The sequence below is a fragment of the Falco punctatus genome, assembly GCF_963210335.1.
Source record: "Falco punctatus genome assembly, contig: scaffold_27, whole genome shotgun sequence".
Taxonomy (NCBI): domain Eukaryota; kingdom Metazoa; phylum Chordata; class Aves; order Falconiformes; family Falconidae; genus Falco; species Falco punctatus.
In genome coordinates this window covers 1,163,106-1,187,566 of record NW_027660117.1, presented here as the reverse complement: position 1 = coordinate 1,187,566, position 24,461 = coordinate 1,163,106, and the positions used below count along the sequence as shown (strand labels likewise).

Below are 24,461 nucleotides of genomic sequence, written 5' to 3'. Positions count from 1 at the left end.
TCCTTATGTGGGGTTGTCTGTCTTGTTTCTGGACATCTGGCGGTTATCTTATCTTTCACAAGAGGCATCCTGGACATCTGGCGGTTATCTTATCTTTCACAAGCAGTGTCTGGTAGCTGTTTGCATAAGCGTTTTCATATATTTTGTTGCCTAAACTTTACATTGAGCTTAACATAAATCTTAATAAACAATACCCTAGTCCATAGTTTCTCACACCCACGGTGGCCACTGCCTCCCAGCAGTGCCTGCCAGGTGGCCAGGGACACTGGCCCTGAGGGATGGAGGCCAGACTTCCCAGCCCAGGGATGGATTTCACGCTCTGAACACTCCGAGGTTGCTTTTAAAGAGGACACTTCCTCAGCAGAGAACTGGGATTATTTATTGTTTATTTTCCTCCACAGCAGCCTCCTGCGGGGACAGGCACAGCCATCCCTTGGGGTGCGTGGGGATGCCACCTCCTCAGCCTGACAGAGATGAAGTGTTGTAGGTTGCTTTCTTCAGGGTGTCCAGGAAGAACTGCTCCTTCTCTAAGAAATCATGGTCCTAAGAGAGGGATAGATGGCACGGATATCAGAGTGCCACAGAAATGGGGTCACAGGCCAGGGTGCTGCTCACGAGTGATGGGAGTATCCCAAACCCTCCTCCGTGCGGCGAGCAGCGGGCAGGTACCCATCTGTGGTAGCCCCCGGGGTGTATGGGCTCCCCACAGAGCCCATAACCTCACACCGAGTGAGGCCCACAGAGGAAGGCTCAAAGAGCATCCCTGCCTGGGGAAGGACCCAGCAGGGAAGGAGGGGGCTGAGGATGGGGACATCATGAAGCCAGAGCCCAGCAGAGCTGGCTTCTGCCACCCAGGGATGGGGCAACGCCATCAAGCCAAGGATGTTATCAACCAGCCTGAAACAAGCCGTGAGGACGCACCAACCCTTGCTGCTGGTATCACTCTTCTAGGTGCCCACGGCTTCTGCGAGCCCACCCAGCCCAGCAACGATCTCACACCCACCCTGTGGCCGTCAGGCTCAACCCAGGCTTCACCCAGCCCTGCTCCCACCCAGCTGGTCTGAAGCCCTTTCCAGCCCTGGTTTCCCACCACCTCACCTGCTGGGCCCTGTGCTTCAGCAGCAACAATGTGGCGTAGAGCTCGGTGGGGCCAGCCCCAGTGTCCCTGCTACCGCCTGGGCTATGCCAAGGGAGCGCGCTGGTGGGAAGTGGAAAACCTGGAACAAGAGCCCAACCGTGTGGTACCGCTGCCGTTAGAGGAACAGCAGACGGACAAGTGTCCCTTTTTTTGCTGCCTGCATGTCCCTGCAGCAGGGTCCTCCCCAACCTCCCACTGCAAACGGCCTTTAACCCACCTGCCTCTCCCTTCCTGCCCCCTCTGCCCCCTCCTGGCACTGCCCTGGCTCAGAGGTCTCTGCTGAGCTCCTTCAGAGGATGTGAGGAGGCCAACTCACATCTGAGTGTGTGATGAGCCCCCAGGAACATCCCAAGCCTCCTGAGAAGTGGAATACAAGTGCAACTGGCCCCCAGCATGTCCCGTCCCCCCCCTCCCCCAGCAGCGTGCAGGAAGCCTTACACGGTGTGCTGGAGAGGCCTCTCCTAGGGGCACTGAGGCCCTGGTTTGTGTTCAGCAGCATCGCAGAGTTGGTGGGCAGTTCCTCACGTATCTGTTCGAGCTGTCTCCTCTGGCGAGCCATGCTCAGCCGCTCCTGCCCCATCCCCGGGAGAAAGAGAGAGAAACTGTTGGCAAAGGTTCAGGCCCTTGGCACAGCGGCCCCAGGCCAAGAAGGAAAGGCAAGGGAGTCTTTGCCTCGTGAAGACGCTGTTCCTGCTGCTTCAGCTGCTCCAGCTGCTGCTCCATGACCTGCAGCCTCCTCTGGTGCTCGGACTCTATCCTGCACGCCTCTTGCAGGGCTTGCTCCCCTTCCTTGTACTTCTGGGACGAGAGCTGCAAGGCAGAGCAGCTGAGGAGGCTGGGGACAGGGACCCTCGCTGCCCTGGGGCAGGGCTCCTTTGTGCACCCCCTGTTCCCCTCCCAGGACAGCGCTGGGATTCAGCACTCAAGGAGGGATGTGAAACCCCAGCTGTGAATTGCAGCGCAGATGCTTCACTTACCTTGGTCGTGCTTTTAATCTGCTCCTCCTGCTGCTGGATGCGCAGTGTGGCCCTGTCCACCTTCTCCTTCTCCAGCCTCAGCTCCTGCCAGGACTTGTCCAGCAGCTCCCTGTCCCTCACCAGCTGCTCCTCCCTGGTTTTCAGCTCATGGCTCCAGATCTTCAGCTCTGCCTGCTCCTAGGATGGGCATGGGGAAAATCAATGCACTACCTGCCCTATCCTGGACACTATCTCATGTCCCCCCAAGTGATGGGAGAGATCTGCCCCTGTTTTCCTTCTTGTGTTTGCCAGTTTGGGGTGCAGAGCAACACCACCAGGTACCCAACCAATGCTCTCATCCACCCACCCTTGGGCACCAGGGTTGGCAGAGCTGGGATTGTACAGGCACACACACACACACACACTCCTTCCCCAGAAAGGACGGAGCCCCTCACCCATGCTACACACTCTAAAACATGCTCAAGGCTTGGCAGTTTGTCAGCAGTGCAAACACCCAGCCTGAATGGTTATTTTCCACCCTGGTAGCCCTCAGAAATGCAGCCCTGCCACAGTCTGTGCCACACATCTCCTCTGGACAGCTCCAGGGGGGAGAACTGGCTCCAAACATGTCCCCATGGCATGGGGAGGTTCTGTTTAACCCACCATGGGGGTTTCCTCTCACCAGACTTACAATGGAGGCGGCTGTGCCTGGTCTGGCTGCCCAAACTCCTCACAGGCAAAGGGGAGAGACAGAGGTGACTGATGCTTCAGTCAACATCTAAAACAGGCTGGTGGAGGCTGCTCCTGGAACAGCCCGATTCTCACCACCGCAGTGATGTCTCTTAAAACTTGTTTTAAACACCTGAAGGCAGGGCTGAACATCTCCCCGGTGGGCAGGACCCATCCGTGAGCTGCCAGGTGGTGCTGGAGGCCATGGAGAGGGGCTCTACTGTGGTACCTTGGCCAGGCTCATGATGGTGCCCTCTCTCTGTGAGTCCATCTTCAGGGCTCGGTCCATGTTGCGCTCCATCTGCTCCTTCCTCAGCTGCTGCTGGGTGTGAAATTCAGCCCACTCGGCTGCCAGCTTCCGTTGCTCCTGCGAGCACTTCTGCATCACGGACTTCTGCTCTTCCAGCAGAGCACTCTGGGGAGCGTTGCCAGAGAGGGAGAGAAGAAGCACTAAGTCCCATTCACCACAGGATTTTTCTCCTTTAACCCATCTCTGTCGTGCAACATCTAGGGGCTGGTTCAAGCCCACGGTGCCTGGTGTGAACCCTGTCACCGTGAGCTCTGGTCCCGTGTTCCTCAAGAACCAGCACGTGCCATGCGCACACACCGCGGCCTCCTGCATCCGTGAGCCAGAGGGCTGGCCTGACTGCGATTCCCCCTGTGTGAGGCTGAGGAGGCAGAGAGCTGCAGAAGGATGCTGCAGCCCAGCACCCAGCTCTTGCCTCCACCACACAATGCAGTGCAGCCCTGGAGATGTCTGCCCCACCTCACCTTCGCCCTCTCCAGCTCTGCTCGCTCCATGGACAGCTGCTGGGTCATGACTCGCCGCTGCTCCTCCAGTGAGTGCTGCAGTAATTCCACTTTGGATTGCTCTGCCGTTGCCCTCCATCGCTCCTGCGTTCAGACACAGAGGTGACAGATGCTATTCACAACCTCCAGGCCAGGAACCTCCAGTTGGTGAGACACATACCCCATACCCAGACAGGAGGGCCGACCCGGGCAGAGGACACAGTGTGGGCTCACCTGCTCCAGCAGCCGAGTCTGCTCACTCAGCCTGGCCTCCATTTTAGCGATCACCTCCTGGAGTCGGCTCCGCTCCTCCTCCATGTCCCTCTGCTGCTGCGATAGCCTGTCCTGGAGCACTTGGGGAGAGGCACGAGCAGCATGAGGCGGGAAGTTCTTCCCTTCTATCCACACCATGTTCACAGAAAAACTGTGTGTTTGTGCTCATCACCCCTGGCACATCCCCAGGACACTGCTTTGTAAAGGGAAGACCCCGAGATGTCCAGTGACCAAGGCAGGCAAGGCTTTGCCAGCCTCAGCTCCCAGCCTCTGGCTGACTCAGAGCAACTTCTCCTTGTTTTCTGGGTACCCCCAGCTCCGGTGGAGACCCCGCAGCCGTTCCGGCACAGAGGAACAGCAGACATACCCTTGAGCTGCTCGTCCCGCTGCCGTACCCCCATGGCCAGCTCCTGGGAGGTGGTGTGGTGTGTGGCCTCCACCTTTCGCGAGAGGTCATGCAAGTTGCTGGAGAACTTCTCCATCCGCTCGATGATGCCATTCAGAGACCTGCAGAGAGAAGTGAGGGGAGGGTCACCCCTGTGGGACACACTTCATCTCACCGCAATGGAGAGGGGGATATTTGGTGGCCCAAAGGCCGGGCAGCCCTGCCCTGAACCTCTCTGGGTCACAGCAGAGCAGTAGGAAGATGCAGCTCCTGCTTCCGGGGGGCACTGACGGGTATTACACAGCTCAGCATCCCCGCAGGCAGTGGGTGGGAGAGGGGATGGCCCCTGTTGCCATGGTCCAAGCCTGGTTCGTGTAGGACAGGGAATGCTGTGGCCAGGGACCAATGTGGGAACACAACTGTCAGTACCTGGTGTACGATGTGGCGCTGGTCACTGCATCGATCTCCTGGTCTTTCAGCCGCTTCAGCCGCTGGAGCTGCTCTTCGTGGTCTTTGCGCATCTCCTGGACAGACACCCTGCGGGACACGGGGAAGGAGCCTGCCACAGGCTGGCACAAACCAGTGCTCCCCATGATAGGCATTGTGGGAGAGGCTTGGTTGTGGGGCTGAGAATCAGGTGCCAGGAGCTGAGCTGGCATGGGGGTCTGTCCTGGGGCATTCCACCGACAGGCATCCACATTTGGGATGGGCCCAATTTTGGGGTTATGAGCTCCTCTACCAAAAACTGATTTGTCATTGACCCAAACTATGTGGACATCAGTGACTCACTGAACTCACTGACCTGAATAAAAGAGATTTGGGGGAAGATAAAACATTGGGTTCAGCATCTTTCAAAATACAATGCATTCACTCTGAAACCACGTCTCCAGTCAGATCTCCCTGTGTCCACCTACAAAGCAAATCCCCGTTCCAAAAGGCACCAAGCTGCCCACAACCCAGTGCTTCTGGAGTCTGGTTTCTCCTTTCACCATGTCCCCAAACCACTCCCTGGTTCCTTCGCTGAGACTGTGGGTACCAGCCACACGTGTGTGCCACTCGTGCCACTCTCACCTCTGCAGCTCTTGCAGACGCTCCATCTCCAGCTTGTTCTGCTGCTCCAGCGTGGCCAGGCGCTGCTGGTGCTGCGCCAGCAGCTCTGCCCGTGCCCACTCCGCATCCTGGCTCTGCAGCAGGAGCTGAGCCATCAGCTGCTCCTTCTCCAGCCGCAGCCTCTCCTCCCGCTGCCCGTAGGTGTCCTCCACCACCTTCACCTGGTTCCTGCCCCGAGAGGTCACAGCCAGGAAGAAGTGTTGCTTCCACAGCAATACCCAGCACTCCCCCCCCCCCCCCGCAGAGCGCACACAGGGGTTTGCGAGCAGATCAGTGTTGCTGTGTGCATGGCGAAACACGCAGACCTGAGCCTTGAACCCTCCTGCTACTGCCCACTGTGCTGCCTGGTTGGGGGTGCGCTGGCAATGGGACCAGCCCCTCCTCCTTGTCACCCAGGGGACAGTGGTGGTGAGAGTGGACTCCCATGTTGGCTCACCTGTGGGGCTGCTCTCTGCCCCCACCACGTCCACATCGACATGGCTCTGCGCCCACCTGCCCCAGGGGCGGATTTGGGAAGCATCCCAGCACTCCCACCCCAGGAGAGACAGAGCTGTAGGCGAGGAGGGAAGCACAGGTGAGAGGCTGGTACCTGTGGGTGCTCTCAAGGAGATTCAGTTCCTCCTGGTGCCGCTGCTGGAGATTTTCCAGCAACAGTTTGTGCTGTGTCTGCTCCAGCTCCAGCATTCGGACCTGCCAGGCACCCGGAGAGAAAGTCCTTGTGCTGCCCTGGGGACAGAACTCCCACAGCAGCACTTGGTGGCCATAGGCGTCTCTGGACAGGGAGGTTTCACCTCTCTCCCCTGTCACCCTGATGCTATTGGGACAGGATATGGCTCCTTCTCCTCCCTCTGGGTCACCCGTGGTCCCCCATTCAGCAGGCAATGGGGCTCACCTGGCTCTCCAGCTCTGCCACACGGGCCTGGGCGCTCAGCAGCGCTGCCTGGCAGGCTGATGCATCCTCATGGAGCTGGGCTGCGGGAGCCCCCTGCCTCGTCTCATGCTGCAAGCCCGGGGCTGAGAACTCTGCCTACAAGGATGGAGAGAGAAGATCGAGGCCCTTCAGGATCAGTGGCTTTGTGGTGCGGCCATCAGCCTCCAAAAGAAGGCACCTGCCTTACCTGCAGCTGCGGGGCAGCCTGGACATGTGCCCTGGGTGCAGGAACCTGCGGAGACACAGGGATGCTCTCAGGGAGGTAAAGCCCTGGGGAGAACATCTCCTCCTAGCCTGGAAACGGCGATCCATCTCCAGCCTACTGCAGTACCACCCCCACCCCCTCCCCAGCCCAATCCCCGTGCTGGCGTGGGTCCCTTCTCCCCAGGTGACACTCGGCAGCCCCCACCCCAGACACAAGCATGCTGCGCTCTTCCTTCTCTGGGGGCAGAATCAAGGCTGAGACCACAAGCCCTCTGGGAGACAACATGTGTCCCACCACCAGGGCAGGGCGAGGAGCCCAGCTGGATGAGAAGGAGAGGCTTCAAAGACCAAGCAAGAGCTGCCTTCTCTGTGAAAGGCTTCAATTCTCCTTCAGTTGTCTAGAAATAATCTCAGAGCATCTTCAACACTATACTGGGGAAAATCAACTGAAGAAAAAGTCCTTTATCACCTGGAGCCTCTGTTGTCTAGTTAATATAATATGTATATATGCCTGGGGAACTGTGTAAATGCTGCTCAGGCCATGCAGGGCTATAAACACACATGATTTACAAAGCATCCATAGCACCCATGCTTTGGCCTGATAAACGCAACTTGTGGCACCTCGGGGAGCTCCAAACTCTTTGCCTCCATGGACACGGCTTCCCAGAGATGCAAAGTGGGGCACATCCTTCCTCAGGCCGAGGGAGCACGGACAGAGCGGGATGGCGGCGAGTCGGCAGCGGAGGGCTCGCGATCGCTGCCCTGATCCTGCACCGCTCGGGGCACGGACCCAGCACACCTACCTGAGTGAGCGGGGCAGGGCCTGGTGCCTCCTGCTTTCCTGGGAATGAGCCTGTAGAGGCTGAAAATTGGACAAGTCCATGATTTGAATATAGCAATGGGAACCATCCCCTCCCAGCAGGATGAGGGCCTGGGTCTCCTGGGCACAGCGATGAGGGTCGCGCTCCGCTCTGGGAGCTGGCAATGAGGGCAGAGGGTCAGACAGGCTTGTCCGTGTCTGCATCCCCACTCCACACACAACGGTGGGACTCTGCTCTGCAGAGTAAATCAAGGGACAAAGCACAGCTCCTCCTCCATCTCCATCACCTAGGGAGGAGACTGGGTCCCCTAAGCCACTTTCAGCGGCCTCTGAACCGGCGCACAGCCACAGCCCAGAGCAGAAGGGGGTCTTTCCAGCACATAGCACTGGTGGGACAAGTGTGGGGGCAGCAAAGGGAAGACAGATGGGGCAGCGTGAACTTATGCACACCCATTGCTCCGGCAAAGCGAGTCCCTCACAGCCTTCCGAAACCCCAAAGGCAGCACTGCGGAGCTCAGTGTGCCCCAGCACACCAGCTGACATGGGGATGGTGGGATCCTGCAGCTCAGCAACCTGCTCCGACAATGGCTGGTCAAAGCCTGGGCAGCATTCATGTGGCCAAGGGAAGTGCTGTGGTTCCTGCCTTTTTTTGGGGGGTTGGTTTTGGGTTTTTTTCAGGGCAGGGAGACCCTTCTCCGCATACCAAACTGTACAAATCTCTGCTGCCCGAACCGTACAACCACAGGAAACGCACCCAAGGCACCGGCATTTCTGGAGGGATGCCCCTTCGCAGGATCCAATGGTTGAACCGAGGCTTGTTTCGTGGTGCTGAGCCAGGGGACCGGCTGCCTGCGTGGGCACAGAGACACAAGTGACGCACAGCAGTGTCACAGCGCAGGGAGAGGCACGCAGACATTATCCCGCTTGGCATTTTTGCAAGTTTAAAGCTTGGCTGTCGCACTGCGATCGAACAGGCAAGGGCCCGACGATCCTTCAGCGCTGCCTTCCTTCCCGGTTACACAGGTCCCAGACCAAAGTGGTCACGGCTGGCTACCAGCCCTCCCCGCTCCCCCACCTACACATGCAGCCGCTTCCCACAGGAATTCTCCCTTGTGGAGGTGTCTGAAAGGTGAAGGAGGCCTCACCTGGAGCCATCTGCACTCGCTGCCTGGTCCTGCGGGACAGCTGCCTGCTGCGGTGCTCCTGTGGGGCTGGCTGGCTGGCTGCAAGCAAAAAACATCCCATGGGGGAGAGCCCAGGAGGCAAGGAAAGACAAGATCCTTTCCCTCAACACCAGTTCCTGCCTTGCAGGTGAAAACCTATCCCACTCAGCTGCGGCAGGATTCAACCTGTTGGCTTCAGAGGGAGCAAAGACACCTCAGAACCTCCATCTCTGGAGGAACACCAGTTCCTCCTTGCTGCATCCACCCCCTTCCCCTGGGCAACATGCCCCTGCCCACGACACACGCGGCTGCTTCTCTGCAATTCACTTCTGAGTCCCATCCCAATGGCACAAGCCTGAACCTGTCTGTGCCAACTCAGCTGGAGGAGGTGGTTTTCCTGGAACTAGGAGGAACGAAGGGGAAAGAAGGCAGGAATGAGGAGCATGCGTGGAGCTCGTGGGGGTATGCTGATCCAGGACAATCCCACAGGACCTGGGGCAGCACGTGCAATCTCAGCCATGACTAGAAGGAGAGCCCAGAGGTGCGATGGCCCTGCAGGCTGCACCAGTGGGAGAAACCTCTGCGTTATTAACCCAACCCGAGGCAAGAGAGCACTTAAAATGGATTTCTTAAATCCGAGCAGAGGATTTCTGAGACGTCCTGTTGGAGCAGCTGCATGATGGGAGCCCTGTGGCCACCAGCTGTGCTTTTACCTGACAGGAGCGTGGGGATCCAGCCCTCCTTCTGGGGACTCCAAGGGCTTGGCACTTTGCTCCTGAGCCTTCGCCTGTGCTTGGGCTTTCTTGCGAGACAAGGCAGCGCTCAGCCAGTTGTCTTCCTCCAGCGGGTCAGGTTTAGCCAGCGCTGCCTCTGCAGCCGGGAGCTGGCTGGTGGGGCCGGGCTGCTGGGCTGTGCCAGGGCTGGGGTAGCTCACTGCAGGATTGGCTTTTGCTGCAGATGTTGGCTTCGCATCCATAAAATCCTCATCTTTCAAGCCCAGCCAGTCACCTCGAGTCCGGCTGCTCCGCACAGGGCTGTGCCTGGCTGAAGGAGGAGATTTGGAGCGGGGTTCTGGTTTTGGTTCGCTGCTGTTCTCGGCTGGAAACCTGCTGCAAGGAGAAGCAGTCACATACGTGCCTGTGAGAGGACCCCGGGGACCCTGCCCGGGGACCCTGCCCGGGGACCCTGCCCGCTCTGCCGCGGGGGCAGCGTGGCTGCTGGCTGGAGCTCCACACGCAGAGCACAATACCTCACAGGCTGCCTCCTCGCCGGCTGGCCCTTGGGCATGGAGGCCACCGTCGGCTGGTACGCTCCAAAGACAAAATCCTCCTTGTCCCAGCCGTCTTCCTTCTCTGTTCAGACAAGCAGCTTTGAGTCAGCGCCTAGAGGAGCGGCTGTTTGCAAAGACACCAGCCCTCCTCCTCCTCCCCTGCAATTCCCACTGCGATTGCTGCCTCTGGGAAGACACAGCTGGAAACATCTTCCCTGGAAACCTGCAAGCAACGTGTCTCCTCCACGTGGCTGGGAAAAGTTGCTTTGCTGAGAATCAGTCCATGTCCAAAGGCAACTGAGTTACAGCTGCTGTGCAAATGCCCCCAGGCTGCCTCGAAGGCAGGGTACAACACTTTTGCATCAGTCACCTTTGCCCCAGAGCTGACTGGGAGCCCATTAGCCACCCTGCTGACCACTACAGAAAGGGTATTTCCCCTTCAAGGACATTAGAAATCAATCTCGCCCTCCCAAGCCAACGCCATCACCTCTGCAGACCTTCCCAGCATCCCTGGCCACGCTCACCTGGCTGCTTTTGGTACTTCTTATCCAGTTTGAACTCTCTGCGCTCTCCTGTGCCTGGCTGTTCCAGGATTTTGGCCACGGAATTTCGTCCCAGCAACTCATCCAGCTTGGAGCGGGCTGGCCGGAGCACCTCTCTGTTGGTGACACAGTGGCAGATAGGTTTCCCTGGGAGGCAGGGCTGTTTCTTGTCACACAGCCTTGCCAGGGTGCTCTGGCTCTTCTCTGTGAAACGAGGCTGCTCTTGCCCCTTTCTGGGACCCACAGGCAGAAGCTCCAGCATCCCCCCCCCCACAGCATGCTGGCACCATCCCAACGCACAAGCCATCCCCTGCTTTACTCTCACTGCCTCTTCATTGCCCTTACTTTTCTGCCTTCTTTCCCTGCTTCTCAGCTCCTTTTGAGCCACTGCCAAGTCCCAGCGCATGCATCAGGTCGTCATCAGTATCTTCAAAAGTGAGCTCAGCCCTCCTCTGGACCGGGGCCACGGTGTGCAGGGGCATCTGGGGTGGAGGTGGCTCTGTGGATGGGATCACACATGGTAAAGGTTTGATCAGGGCTTTTTTTTTTTTTAAACAGGAGATCAAAGCATCCCTGCCTGCTCTTATCTCTCAGGACCATTTAAAAAGTAATTTTTAAGATCAGCGAACAGATCTCACAGCAAGTAACACAGCGGCAATGCACTACTGCCTGGTCTGCAGCCATGCATCCACTGCTGGGACACTGCTGGGTGCCACTGACACTGGGGTTTCCAGCTCTGGATAACGCCAGGAGCTTCTTTAGCTTTGAAAGTTTCCAGTCAGATAATTCCTGTCCCCTTTTGCCTAAAGTCCCTCTCTACCAACACACCTTAGACCTTGCCCTAACCCACCAGCTGCTACTTGCATCCAGAGTAGATTTATCAGGGTGAAAGGTGATTTTAGGGGACCCTCAGACCCATTAGCATCCCTGCTGCAGGAACAAGAGGGACAAGTGCCTGTAACACAGCCACAGCTGGATCCCACCCAGAGGTGCCCCAGTTGTGGTGTGGCACGGACTGGTGCTGCTCTCAGACACGCAAATCCTGACCCAGAAAATTTGTTCTCATTTGGCAATGCGTGCAGAACGGGCTGGATGAGGTCAAAGGTAAGATCAGAGCCTCCATTCCTGGAAAGGAAAGCTCAGCTCCATAATCTGCGGCGCACTGCAAGTATCAAGCACTTGGTGAGCTGTGGCACAATTAACCCTGTTACCAAGCTGCTCTATAAATTACGTTACTGGCTAATAAGAGGTAGGACTAGGTGGCTTTCAATGTAATCATTTTGGATCTCACACAGACTAATCCATGCTGCTGATTTATGTAATACAAAGAGGATGCACTGAGAAACCCCACTTACCTTTCTCTTTGCTCTGTTCTGGTTTTTCCTCAGAGCTGCTTTTAGCACCTGTTGGAGCTGGTTTCTTGGGAGCATCCTGCTCCTCATCAGACAAAAGTCCTGCCAAAGGATCATCTAAATCTGGGAATTACCCAGCAGGTACAGGAAAAGAGAATAACAAAACAAACAAACAAACGCAACGTTATTTAGAAGAAGAGCTCTGCACTACGCCAGCCACTGTTCCCCCAACGTGCACGTGGGGACAGCAGAGTGTATCTGCCCAAAGCCATGAGCGCGGGTCCTGCAGGGACCTGGGATACCCTTGAGTCTCCGTGAACTTCAAACACTCAAAGACTTAGATTTCCGTTCAGTTTTTCCACGTTTTCATCCTCCCGGAAGAAAATAACTCAAAAATTTGGGTGCTTTAATGCCTGAACACAGCTTAGGCAAAGAAAAAGGGGAGAAAGGCCACCTAAATCACCTAAAGCCCATTAGGGTTTTTGTTTTTTTTTTTTTTTTTTTTTAACAGATTTTAACAGATCCTGATCTTTGTTAAAGCACAGGCTTTGAGAACCAGATTTCAGCTGTGCCAGGAAACCACTCCCCTGTTCAGAAGCTGGACAGAATCCCCCCTGACACAGGGGCTCCCAAGTGTTACAATCATTAAAAACCAAAGCACATATAAAAATGCAAATGCCCCCAGGAATCACCCCCCAGTCCTGTCCTGGGGAGGGCCTCGAATGCAGAGGTTTTTTTCCCTTTGGTCACCTCTGAAGGATTACATTTGCACTAGCATCATAGGGGTGAAGGACTCCGTATCTTATTAACCAGTCAAGCCTCCAGCTAACCGAGGAGGCAAAGAGCACGGGCAGATCCCCCAGTGCCCCCCCGCAGCCGCGTGAAGTGAGATCCCACCTTCAAAGTTAAATTTCTTGTTGTGTCGGGGAGCGGCAGGGGATGAGAGCGCCTTCTTTTCCATCGCAGGCACTTTCTCTCCTAGAAAGAGAGGCCACGGCTCTCAGAGACAAGGTACTGCAGAAATGCCCCGGTCCCACCCTAGCTAAGGGTCGCTTTTTGGGTGGCAGCCCCCTAAAAGCACCCGCTGTGATGGACAGACCCCCCCACAGCCCTGCCAGGTGCACATCTCTCCGGAGGGGTCTCCTTGCAAGCAGAGGAGAAAAGGGCCAGGGGAAGATCAGGGCACTTTAGGGGCTGGCAGATCTGAAATGCAGCTCCTCTGGCTCTCCTTGCCCCCAGAGCAGGGGGCTCCCCACCAGAAACACTTTGCACCGCCCCAGGGAACAGCCGAGTGGTGTTTGGTGGGAGGTGGCAGCGGCTGCTGGTGTGAGTGACGTCCAGGGATCTCCTAAGGGATAACACATGGCCAGAATAACACTCCTGCAAAAAGCAACCAGGAAAAGCATTTTAGGGAACAAATCCACTTTTTGCTCCGTATCCCAGATAAGGATAGGAAAATATCCCTGCTCGTTTACAATCAGGGTGTGAAAAGAATAGCAGAATCTCCTTTTTACCTTCCTCAGGAGCTACCAGCTTCCCTGTTTTTTTTACTCCTCCTCCCAAGAAGTCACATTTCCCAGGACCTTTCACAGTTGCCTTCCCTGGCCCAGAACTGGGTTTCGGGATTCCCAGGAGATCAGCTTCCATGTCGTCCATATCCTGGAAAGCAAGAGGACAAGGATGGGGAGCAGGGTGAGAGCTGCTTCTCCCTTCGGAGGCTGGTGCTGGAGGCCATGGCAGCGCGCTGGGGCGGAGATGGAGGGGATGGATGGAGATGGAGGGGATGGATGGAGATGGAGGGGATGGATGGAGATGGAGGGGATTTAAGGACTTGCCTTCAGGGTCTGCAGCACAGCTTGTGGGTCTGTGTCGGAGACACTGGATCCCTGCATGCCAGGGAGGGGAGACATCAGAGGGGAAGAGATTTTTGGAAACTCCTCACCCCTTACCCCATATCCCTTGATATCCGTTTTATGAGATAGAAGAATACATGCCCAACTCCTCCTGGTGTCCTCCTCTCTGGAAACCCCCTGTGCCCCAATTCCTTTGCTGAGATCCTGCTGCCTCTAGGAGAAGCATCAGGAAAACCCAAGGCCGTTGCTCTGGGTGAAGGTCCTTCCTACAACACTTTACCCAAAGTGCACGCAGGAAGGCTGGGCTGCAGCAGCACGTGCCCCCCAGCTTTGCTCCATCTCACCCAAGGCACCAGGAAGCCCTTCTTCCACCACCACCCCCGCCCTGTCCTGTCTTCCCCACCCCACTGGGATGCTGGAGAGGGGTTACCTCTTCAGCCAGACATCACAGCTCATCGCTGGCACGCCACTGCTGACCTGGCTGGGGTGATACCGCCGCAACCTTGGCCCGGCTCAGCCCCAGCCCTCGGGACTCCCAGGCTCTTTCCTGAACCTTGGACTCACCTCTGCAGAATTTATGTCCTTCGCAGGGAGTCTGTCGAAGAAATCATCTTCTAAAATGGACCTATGACACAAGCCCGGGGGTTAGCAGCACCACACGTGAGCTCGGCCAGTGTGTCCAGGGACAGCCAAGCCAGGCCAGGCAGCGGGAGGCAGAGGAGACCACACAGGGCTGCCATACCAGCCGCATCGTACAACGCAGAAAATGAGGCTAAAATAGCACTGGGATAAAGGACGGCAGTGCTGGGACTGCTCTATTTAAGCAACTGTTACAAAGCAGATTTACAGAAGATGTACAAGGCTGGGGGACACCCAACTCTTGCTGGAAAGCTTCGGGCTCTGGGCTCCCAGTTCCCAAAGGCATCACAGAAGATAACTCGCCTTCCCAGGCAATCACTGTTGGGGCAGGGAGGGAGGTGGAAAAGCCAAGGATGGGGCAGATCAGAAGGATTTGGGGAGGACAAAGAGATCTTCAAGTGAGATCTCTCACAGGAGAGGCTGTGTCTGAAAGGCACTCACTTCTTTCTGGCCTGCAAGCCAGTGTCCTGGGCTCTCCTACTGCTGCCCACAGCCGGCTGGGAAGCTTTGGCAGATTTAACAGAGGTTTCATCTGGAAACAAGACAGGGAGAGATGAGGATGATGGACACGGGCATATTCCTGACCTAGGCACTCCAAAGGGGGATCTGCTGTCTACCCCGGGGCCACAGAGGCTTTTAATCAGAGGTGAACTTCACTTTGCCTCCCCAAAAGCTGATGTCCAGCCTATTCAATGGCCTCTGACTCCGAGAAGCCCTGCTCCCTGCTCCATCCCCTCCTCACAGCTGGAGCCCCCTTGCAGATCAATGGCTGTTGCACCAGCACCTCCTGCTCCCAGGAGGGGAGTAAGAATAGAAGGACGCTGCCCTTTCAGCTGAGAAGAAGGTTCGTTTTACCATCATAGCCCAGGAGGTCACCAAGCACATCATCGATGGAGCCTGAAATGAGACAAATTAAGCTGTTGAGGCAGGTGAGCTCACCAAGCAGGCAAAGGAAAGCTCCCAGTTTCAGTATGGCTTGCTCTTTGGAAATCTGCTAGAATAAAGTTTTGGTCTTAAGCATCATCAGCGTCAGGCCTTCCTTGTCAGTCTAGAGAGAACTGCCAGGACCTGATCAGTATTTTGTGGATAAAAAATTTAGCTTCACTTAGCCAGAAATGGGGTATCTTTATCAAATGAACCAGCTGCTTTGTATTCAGTTAGTCACTGGCCACAAGCAGCACTTAACCTGTGAGCTCTCACCCCGCAGGATCTCGAGTCCCTGGGCAACCCCAAAAGCACTGCTTCAGTATCAGGGGCTGCAAGAGGCCTCCAAACAGTATCCCTCCAAACAGGGATAAGGTGATGGGAAGAACTGAAACAAATGCTTATATTCTCCCCTGAATTTGGGAAAGCCCACAAGAAAGGAATGTGGGACCTCAATAAACAAATCCGCTTGATGTGAGAGGCAGGTGAAAATTTCTGGTTCAGGAACGACATGATGATGCACTCAACCATCTGCAGCTTTCAGAGAAGGATCATGAAACATTTCAGTAGCCAGGACTGCCACCTGAGAGTGTGTCCCCCCCCCCCTCCCCCGCCCCAGGCATTCCCAGCAGATCGAAGCACCTACGGACAGCAAAAGGAAAGCCTGCAGCATATGTACGTACCTCTTAAACTTTTCTTGGGTTTTGTAGCCTGGGGAGAAAGAAAAATTCCCTCATTAGAAAATGAAGCAAGTCTGTCCTGGACTTTCTCAAAACACACTAAAGCCAGAGGCAGGTTTCTCCAGAGCATCCCATAAACAGCAGCGAGGCCCTCCTCCTGCCCGTGCTGTTTGGGAAATGACACGTGAAATGCAGAACTACAAAGGTATTTCCAACTTCAGAGACACGGGTGAGCACAGCCCCTCCCGACTGCCAGCTGGGCAGGACCCTCCAGCCCTTGGGATCACTTCTGCCTCCAGGCAGAGCTGCCAGAGCATCAGATCCGGATTTCCCAGCCCCGCCTCAGCCCCGCACCGCAGGGCCACGCTCACCATCAGCGTCCGTTTACGGATTCTTCTTCCACGTTGCAGGGGGACCCGGCACCACTGGTCACATCCACACCCACCTCCTGCCTGAAGGGAGAGGAGGGTTCCCCGATGTGCCACCATGGCCGGAGGCACCTCTCCCACAGAGATGTCCCTCTCCGGCTCGGGGGGCTGCAGCCTGCCAGGCTGGCTCCGCGCCGCGCCCACCCCCCGAGCCCCTCTCAACAAGGCTCCATTTGAGTCTGAAAAACACCCCCCCCCCGCTCCCCAAACCGGCTTCGTGCTCCTGCAGCCCGGGGGGGACATCACACCCCCCCCAGGGAACCAGGGAGGGTGAAGGTTCCGGCCGCCCCCGACCCCAGCACAGCCCGGGGGGTCCCGCTTAGCCCAGAGCCTGCGGAGCAGCCAGGGGCAGAGGGAGGGAAACCCCCCCACCCACCCCCCCTTGGGTCCGGGGCACCCGCGGGGACCTGGGACAAGCAAAGCGCTGCTGGAGGCGAGGGGTGCGCGGCCCGGAGGCGCGGAGCCCCCCACTTACCGCTCAACCGCCCCCCGGCTCCGCCTCTGCGCATCCCGTTGCCATGGCGCCCGCTGCCCCCTGACCCCGGCGCCCCGCGCCAGCGCCCGCCAGACCCCGAGCCCGCAGCCCCCCAGGGCCGAGCCCGCAGCCCCCCGAACCCGCAGCCCCCTCACCCCCAGCCCCCCGAGCCCGCAGCCCCCCAGCCCGCACCGGTAGCACGCCGGACACCCGCCCCCGGAAGGCCGCGGCTCACCCGGCACGGCACGGCCCGGCCCGGCCCCTCCCCCCCGCGGGACGATGGGATGTGTAGTCCCCGCCGGGCCGCCGGAGCTGGGGGTGCCCCCAGCGCTGCACCCCCCGCACGAGGGGCTGAGAGCGGCTGCGGTGCCCCCGGCCACCCCCAGCACGTGCCCTGGCACAAAGCGGGGCTTTAACGCCCTGGCCTGGTGTTTAATTGTTGTTAATTGGCGCCAACAAGGAGCAACGCCAGCCCTCCTTTCGAGACCCCCGGGCACCAGCGGGAGCACAAGGAGCCAGCCCCAGGCCAGGCACCGGGGGATTACAGCCCCCAGCCCCGCCATGGGGCACCCAGCGCCCAGCCCCCTGTGGAGCACAGCAGGCTGGGCGCAGGAGACCCCGGCAGCCCCCCGTTGTTATAAATTGAGACCACAACGGATCATAATCCAATTAACATTTTATTAATTATAGCAAGTAGAATATGAGCAAAAACAGCGCTGGACGGCAGGGGAGTCTGTGCTCCGCCAACTGCCGCCCTGAGCAGTTCAAACAGTCCCTTTTTATACATCTTTACCCGTGTTCATGAAGTAGTGGAGGTATTGACCCTTCACCCATATATCCTTATGTGGGGTTGTCTGTCTTGTTTCTGTCGGTTCCTGGACATCTGGCGGTTATCTTATCTTTCACAAGCAGTGTCTGGTAGCTGTTTGCATAAGCGTTTTCATATATTTTGTTGCCTAAACTTTACATTGAGCTTAACATAAATCTTAATAAACAATACCCTAGTCCATAGTTCCTCACAATCCCCCCTTTTTCTTTTTATCCTATTGAGCTTAACATAAATCTTAATAAACAATACCCTAGTCCATAGTTTCTCACAATCCCCCCTTTTTCTTTTTATCCTATTGTTTATTAGACGCTACTTTCATTCTCGGCACTGCAAGTAAACCTTTTTCCACAATCCCAACATTTATCGTAACACTCACAAGGTAATACGTCACAATTACATTAGGCATAGTTGGGTAATACATATAATAATAACATACAAAACCAAAACTTAAAAATAAAACTTTTTCTTAACACATTCCCTTTTTTTTTTTTTTTTTAACATGTGTCACTATCATGGCTAGACTATAGGGATTTCGCATGCGCGGTCTTTCCAGATTTTTCCAACACATTCTGTGGGGCTTTAAAATCGCGCATGCGCATGTTCAAAGGTATACACGGACCATTCGCGTGATCAACAATGGCTACTGCGTGCCCAGATGAAGTCCCAAACCCATTTCCTGAGCTTACCACTCCGGTAAGTCTGTTAATGGTAACATTCATGGCACTATGGCCAAATGACAGGTCCCTGTTTTCAATGTAAGGTTTTCTTACCACCAGACCACCATGTCACCTGCCAGAGAAGAAGGGTCTAGAGTGGACATTTCGCCCTCTGAACATTCTGTAAGGTGAGTGTTCTCAAAATGTTTAACCTATATGGTTTGTAAGAAACTATGGACTAGGATATTGTTTATTAAGATTTATGTAAAGCATAATGTAAAGACTAGGCACCAGATATCCAGGATGCCTCTTGTGAAAAATAAGATAACCGCCAGATGTCCAGGATGCTGCTTGTAAAAGAGAAGATAACCGCCAGACAGAAACAAGACAGACAACCCCATATAAAGATATATGAGTAAGGGGTTAACACCTCCACTACTTCATAAACACGAAAGTAAAAAGTATAAAAAGGGACTGTTTAAACTGCTCAGGGCGGCAGTTGGCGGAGCGCAGACTCCCCTGTCGTCCAGCGCTGTTTTGCTCATATTCTACTTGCTATAATTAATAAAATTTTAATTGGATTATGATCCATTGTGGTCTCAATTTATAACAATTTCTGGTGCCATGACTCGGATAAGGAACAGTGGGCTTTGGTCCTCCGGGGAGGCGCCCCGCGACATTTCGCGGCCCCGCGACCAACAGCTTACTCCAACCTTACCGACGAACCTAAATTCTAGAATAATGAGCAAAGGAGAAACCGGTAAAATCCCATAAAAATTCTGTGCACGGGAGTCCGGACGAAGACGCAGGACGCGTAAGTATATTGTGAATTTGTTCGCAAGGTTTGCCGTTCGGGCGGGATTGGGTTTCCTGGAATATAACGAATGAGAGGTTTGATATACTGAACCAAGCGAGTGTGGACTCTTAAGTACTGCGTCTCCCATCTCCCGCGAGGGACTGGGCCAGGAACAAGGGGAGCGAGTGAGTGTATGTTTGTGGATATTCCAGAAGATGGGGGCGAAGGGCAGCAAGCCTTCGACTCCCATGGGAAGGGTACCCACTGTACCTAAGAATACCCCTCTGGCATATATCTTGGACAATTGGAGATATTTCCCTGGAACCCTAGGGAAAGATAAGCAGAAAGTGATAGAATATTGTACTAAGATATGGGGAGGGAAGAAGATTTCTAAAAATGTCTTTTGGCCAGTCTGTGGGTCAGAAGAAGATTGGGTAAGACAGCAATTAAACCTCTGGGTTAATAATAAAAAAAAACCCTTAACCCGGAGGAGAGTCAATATGCGGAGGTGTGGCTAAAAAACCGGGAGCTAGATTTTACCCGCTGAATGAAATAAAAAAACTAAACAAAAGAAAAAGAAGGGAGAGTTAGATGAAACCCTTCTAACCCCCCCTCCTTACATTCCTCCTCCTGCTCCTGCAGAGGTCCCCAGAGCGCCCACTCCCCCACCAGAGTCGGAACAAGGGTCTCTCCCCCTCTTCCTAGACGCGTAACTGGAAGTCAAAAAGGGGCAGCTCAAATATACCCCCTAAGAGAAAAGCCCATGGGGGGGGACCTCAACCTGTGATCGGATATATTTCTGTGCCTCTAAATTCGGCTGACCTACGAGATTTTAAAAGGACCGAGATGGGAAACTTAATTGAGGACCCACTCGGAGTGGCAGAAAGATTAGATCAATTTCTGGGACCAAACCTTTATACTTGGAATAAGATGCAATCTATCCTTTGTCAATTATTTACTACCGAGGAAACCCAGGGACCCCAAGCAGATATTAAATGGCCACTCCAAAGACCTAATTGGGATAATCAGGATCCGGCGCATAGAACTCATATGCAGGACCTGAGAACTATAGTAATTCAGGGGATTAGAGAAGCAGTACCCTAATTGTTACTGTGATTTTGGCTATATTTTTTATAATAATAGTGAGCTCTTGGTGTTGCTGTAGAAAGATACCTGTGTGTTGCATTTTGTAAGTAGTAATTCTGTAAGTGATAAGTGTGTTCTGTGAGTGTAAGCTGGAATGTGGAGAAAAGTGGCCTTTTAATTAATAATTACAAGGTTATTAATAATTGTTATATTCTAAAGACCCCGGCCCACAATTTTTGGAAGAATCTGCACAAGCGTGAAAGACTGATAAGCTAATTAGCATACGAAGCGAGGGTAGGCGGGTTCAGGTAATGAATATGTATAGGCGTTAATGGAATATTCATTGTTTCAAGCTTATTTGCTGCAGTGTTGCTTATTTTGGTTACCGGATTTATGGAATGTGGAATTTGACTTTGATAATTGTTACTGTGATTTTGGCTATATTTTTGATAATAATAGTGAGCTCTTGGTGTTGCTGTAGAAAGATACCTGTGTGTTGCATTTTGTAAGTAGTAATTCTGTAAGTGATAAGTGTGTTCTGTGAGTGTAAGCTGGAAAAATGGGAAGAAAACAGAGTGGTGGGATTTTAAAGAAAAGCCCGTTAGGATGTGTTTTGAGTCACTGGAGGGATATTGGAGGATCCGCTGGTGGAAATGTGAATAGGAAAACATTGATAAAATATTGTAAAATGGTGGCCGCTTTATAAGCTGGAATGTGGAGAAAAGTGGCCTTTTAATTATTAATTACAAGGTTATTAATAATTGTTATACTCATTTATGCTGGAAATGTGAGAACATTTCTGTATTCAGTATATTACAAATGTTGGTATGTGGTTATTGTCTTGAACATCCGAGGGGTGAATGTGAACCTCTGTATGTTTTAAAGTGTATATGGTGTAAAGAATTATTATATGTATGGTGGCGACAAGAAATTGAACGCCCTGACTGTAAGGTTTGGACGCCTTGGGATAAGAGAGAGAGCTGTAAGTGAAATTAGAGTCTCTGTGGCTGGGATAGCGATTGAGATAATAGTAAGAAAGGTCACTGGAAGGAAATGGGGGGGCAGCTGGGGGAAGCGTGAATAAGAGAACTTTGGCTAAGTACTGCAATCAGTGGTGGCCCCTGTATAAGTTAGGGGACAGAGAAAATGGCCCTTAAACGGCACACTGAATTATAATGTTTTGCTAAAATTAATGTTATTTTTAAGGCGAGAGGAAAAATGGGATGAAGTAATGTATGCTGGTATGTTTTTCACTCTGAGGAATCACCCAGAGTGGCAAAAGAGTGTGGTATTAACCTAGCTCCACAAGATCCCTTAATATTAGCAATGGAAAAGGATCAGAGGGGAGGTTGTGGTTCCTTCTATGGAGCAACCAGAATGAAACACGTTGTAAGATAAAAAAACTTGTGCTAATGTATGTAAGATCTGAAGCCGGGGGGGGGGGGTGGAGAGTAAAAAAACCCTGTGAAAGTGTTAAAGTATTGGGGAGAGTTTGTACAAAGCCCCGTATCCCCTCGAAGGTGCGGCTGAGTCACGCTGGACGCATGGCAGGGTGTTTGCTGTTTGCCTGCGAAGGCTGATATGTAATAACACAGACTTAAAGCAACAAGCAGCAGATTTGCATTCAGGGTAAGAAAGAGTTAAAACAGAAGTGCTGCTGCAGAGGCAGGCTTGTGTAACCTGCAGAGCAGGAACAGCATCTCCTGCCCCGAACCCTTCGCTGGTGGGGAGGAGGGGGTTGCTGTTGCTGAGGATTGAGCAGAAGGACCTGACAATGTCACCCCGATTGCTGCAGCATTTGCAGCACAACAGGACCGGTAACGGCCCCTCTAGGGCAGGCAGCGGGTCTGAGGAGAGTAAAGGTGAATCTCTGATGGGGAAATTTAGATGTTTGAAAGTTAGTTGTGAATAGGACTGGATAAAGGTTCGAGTTGATTTTTACTAAGGTAATCGTGATGTAGAAAAGTTGGTGAATACAAACCCAACTTATTTGGTGTTAAACTACAGTGAAAAGAATTTGTTACAGTTGTGGGAGCTGCTGGCCACCAGGAAAATATCCTGAAACCTTTAAAGTACAAACTAAGAAAACAAATAAGAATGCCAAATTCACCAAAATCTTTGTTGGGAAGAGATTTATTAGAACATCTAGACGTTTAAAGAAGGGGAAATGAATCCAAAAGTTAAAAATGATCAATTAACTAAAATGTTGAGCTTATCTTTAATTCAACAGAAAAGTGGAAGAGAAGACCTCCCTGAAGTAAAAGAAATCTTTAACCAGGTATATCTGAAAGTAAATTCCAAGTAAAGGGAAAAATGCTTTCCCTGTTACAGTAAAAATGATAAACAGGAGGCCTGCCTAGTTCAGGTAAAACAATATCCCTTGGTCAGCAAGGCTGTGGGGAATACTGCATAAAAAAAACTAAAATAAAATACACTCTGTAGTAGTTCTACTAATGTAAATCTGTGTTTTACCATGACTGTGACTTGTTATGGGATGTGCAAATGAAGCTTTGCATTGACAACAAAGTACAAAGAATAAGGCTGGTCAAGTGCCTCCTACCACAATCAAGGGCAAGACTGGGTTGGCCTCTGTGTTTGCCACCAAGAAGGATCTTGAGCTCTGCTGCTGGCTGCAACCCAGTAGGCGTTGAGCGGTGGGGACATATGCCATGCCAGACCTTGATGTGAGGAAGGGCCCCCTCTGTTATAAGAGGGTCGTCCAGGAAGGAAGAACATAAGATGGCCCATTAAGGCACTGATTTGGAAATTGGAAACCGCCTGGCCGACCATGAAGCCATACAAGTAGCAGAGGAGGTAGGAAAAGAGGAATTATCCTTAATACCAGGCGGTAAAATCCAAACTGTAAGTACAGATCAGGAGCCAAATTATTCTAACTTATTTGAGGGATGGTCGTATAGTGGTACCATCCAATTTAATATGGACCACAGCCGTAATAGAACATAATAAGATGCATTGGGGAGCTGATAATTTATATCAAAGTCTAAATCAGAAATTGATAGGGCAGAAATTGTTTACTGTAATAAAATAGGTGACTCAGCAATGTGAAATGTGTTTGAAAATTAGCCAGGGCAACAGTGGCAAGTTGATTTTTCCAGACTCCCAAGAATTGAGGGGGTACCAATATTTATTAAATGAATGGACACCCCAACGTATCATACAGTATTATAAACCTGCAACTTGGAATCCTAATGAACTTATTAACGGCGCTCGAGAACCTATCTACAACCTGAATCATATCATTCGTCTACAGGCTGTCTTGGAAATTATTATTAATCAAACAGCTAAAGCTTTTGATGTTAAATGCAATTTATCAACACAGGATGGTTCTGGACTACCTGCTAGCCAAAGAAAGAGGTGTTTGTGGTAAAGTAAATGTCTCCAATTGTTGTTTGAAAACCGATGACAATGGTGAGGTAGTTAAACAAATCACATCAGAGACAGGGAAGTTAGCCCATGTTCCCGTCTGAACTTGGAAAGACGAATATTGACTTGTTTTCCTGGCTTCTCGGGAGCCCCTGGGTAAAACGAATCCTATTTTATTTGTTATGTGGATTAGCCACCTTATTGTTTTTGCCATGTGTTGTTCCATGTTTATAAGATTAATTCAACACGTTATAACTAACATGCAATTTGCTATTATGGTTTCACCCGATGGCGTTAAACAAATGCGAGTAGTATGACAAAATGTACACACAAAATAACATTTTAATAGCCAACAAGAATTTGGAAACAATTAACTCTTAACAATTCAGATAATAATGTAAGCTGAGTAAAAAAAAAAATAGAATAGCAATAAAAACAAGCGCCAGGAACGCAAAGACGACGATATGGAAACGCCTTTTATACTTTTTCACCTCCGCCATAAGTTCTTGACGTGAGACAACAGAAAAACGCACCCTCTGCCTAAACAGCAACAGGGAAAAAAAAAAAAAAAAAAGATATATATATAAAATTTTGATCTTCTTTCTAATAAACCATATAGGTTAAACGTTTTGAGAACACTCACCTTACAGAATGTTCAGAGGGCGAAATGTCCACTCTAGACCTTTCTTCTCTGGCAGGTGACGTGGTGGTCTGGTGGTGAAAAAAACCTTACATTGAAAACTGGGACCTGTCATTTGGCCATAGTGCCATGAATGTTACCATTAACAGACTTACCGGAGTGGTAAGCTCGGGAAAGGGGTTTGGGACTTCATCTGGGCACGCAGTAGCCATTGTTGATCACGCGAATGGTCCGTGTATACCTTTGAACATGCGCATGCGCGATTTTAAAGCCCCACAGAATGTGTTGGAAAAATCTGGAAAGACCGCGCATGCGAAATCCCTATAGTCTAGCCATGATAGTGACGCATTAAAAAAAAAAAAAAAAAAAAAAAAAAAAAAAAGAACGTGTTAAGAAAAAGTGTTATTTT

General features: G+C 52.6%; 2 protein-coding genes across 2 annotated transcripts; both read right to left on the bottom strand.

Moving 5' to 3' along the window:
- Nucleotides 1-357: 357 nt before the first annotated feature.
- LOC308057966 (fas-binding factor 1 homolog) lies at nucleotides 358-6,064 on the bottom strand (the record flags this gene model as incomplete). The annotated part of the gene is made up of 12 exons (XM_080411973.1): nucleotides 358-543; nucleotides 1,099-1,217; nucleotides 1,577-1,709; nucleotides 1,811-1,948; nucleotides 2,116-2,292; nucleotides 3,053-3,238; nucleotides 3,595-3,717; nucleotides 3,847-3,965; nucleotides 4,253-4,392; nucleotides 4,700-4,807; nucleotides 5,342-5,548; nucleotides 5,970-6,064. The coding sequence occupies 12 exons, from the start codon at nucleotides 6,062-6,064 to the stop codon at nucleotides 460-462; spliced, it is 1,629 nt and encodes a 542-aa protein (XP_080268099.1). The 3' UTR covers nucleotides 358-459.
- Nucleotides 6,065-6,251: 187 nt separating this feature from the next.
- On the bottom strand, nucleotides 6,252-16,210 carry LOC308057965 (fas-binding factor 1 homolog; the record flags this gene model as incomplete). Its single annotated transcript, XM_080411972.1, has 17 exons — nucleotides 16,130-16,210; nucleotides 15,762-15,789; nucleotides 15,010-15,051; nucleotides 14,596-14,686; nucleotides 14,080-14,140; nucleotides 13,177-13,548; nucleotides 12,560-12,640; nucleotides 11,666-11,785; nucleotides 10,656-10,809; nucleotides 10,293-10,426; nucleotides 9,748-9,850; nucleotides 9,212-9,607; nucleotides 8,481-8,558; nucleotides 8,090-8,184; nucleotides 7,319-7,377; nucleotides 6,499-6,543; nucleotides 6,252-6,407 (listed from the first exon to the last, which is right to left on the bottom strand). The coding sequence occupies exons 6-17, from the start codon at nucleotides 13,316-13,318 to the stop codon at nucleotides 6,252-6,254; spliced, it is 1,563 nt and encodes a 520-aa protein (XP_080268098.1). The 5' UTR covers nucleotides 13,319-13,548; nucleotides 14,080-14,140; nucleotides 14,596-14,686; nucleotides 15,010-15,051; nucleotides 15,762-15,789; nucleotides 16,130-16,210.
- Nucleotides 16,211-24,461: the final 8,251 nt, after the last annotated feature.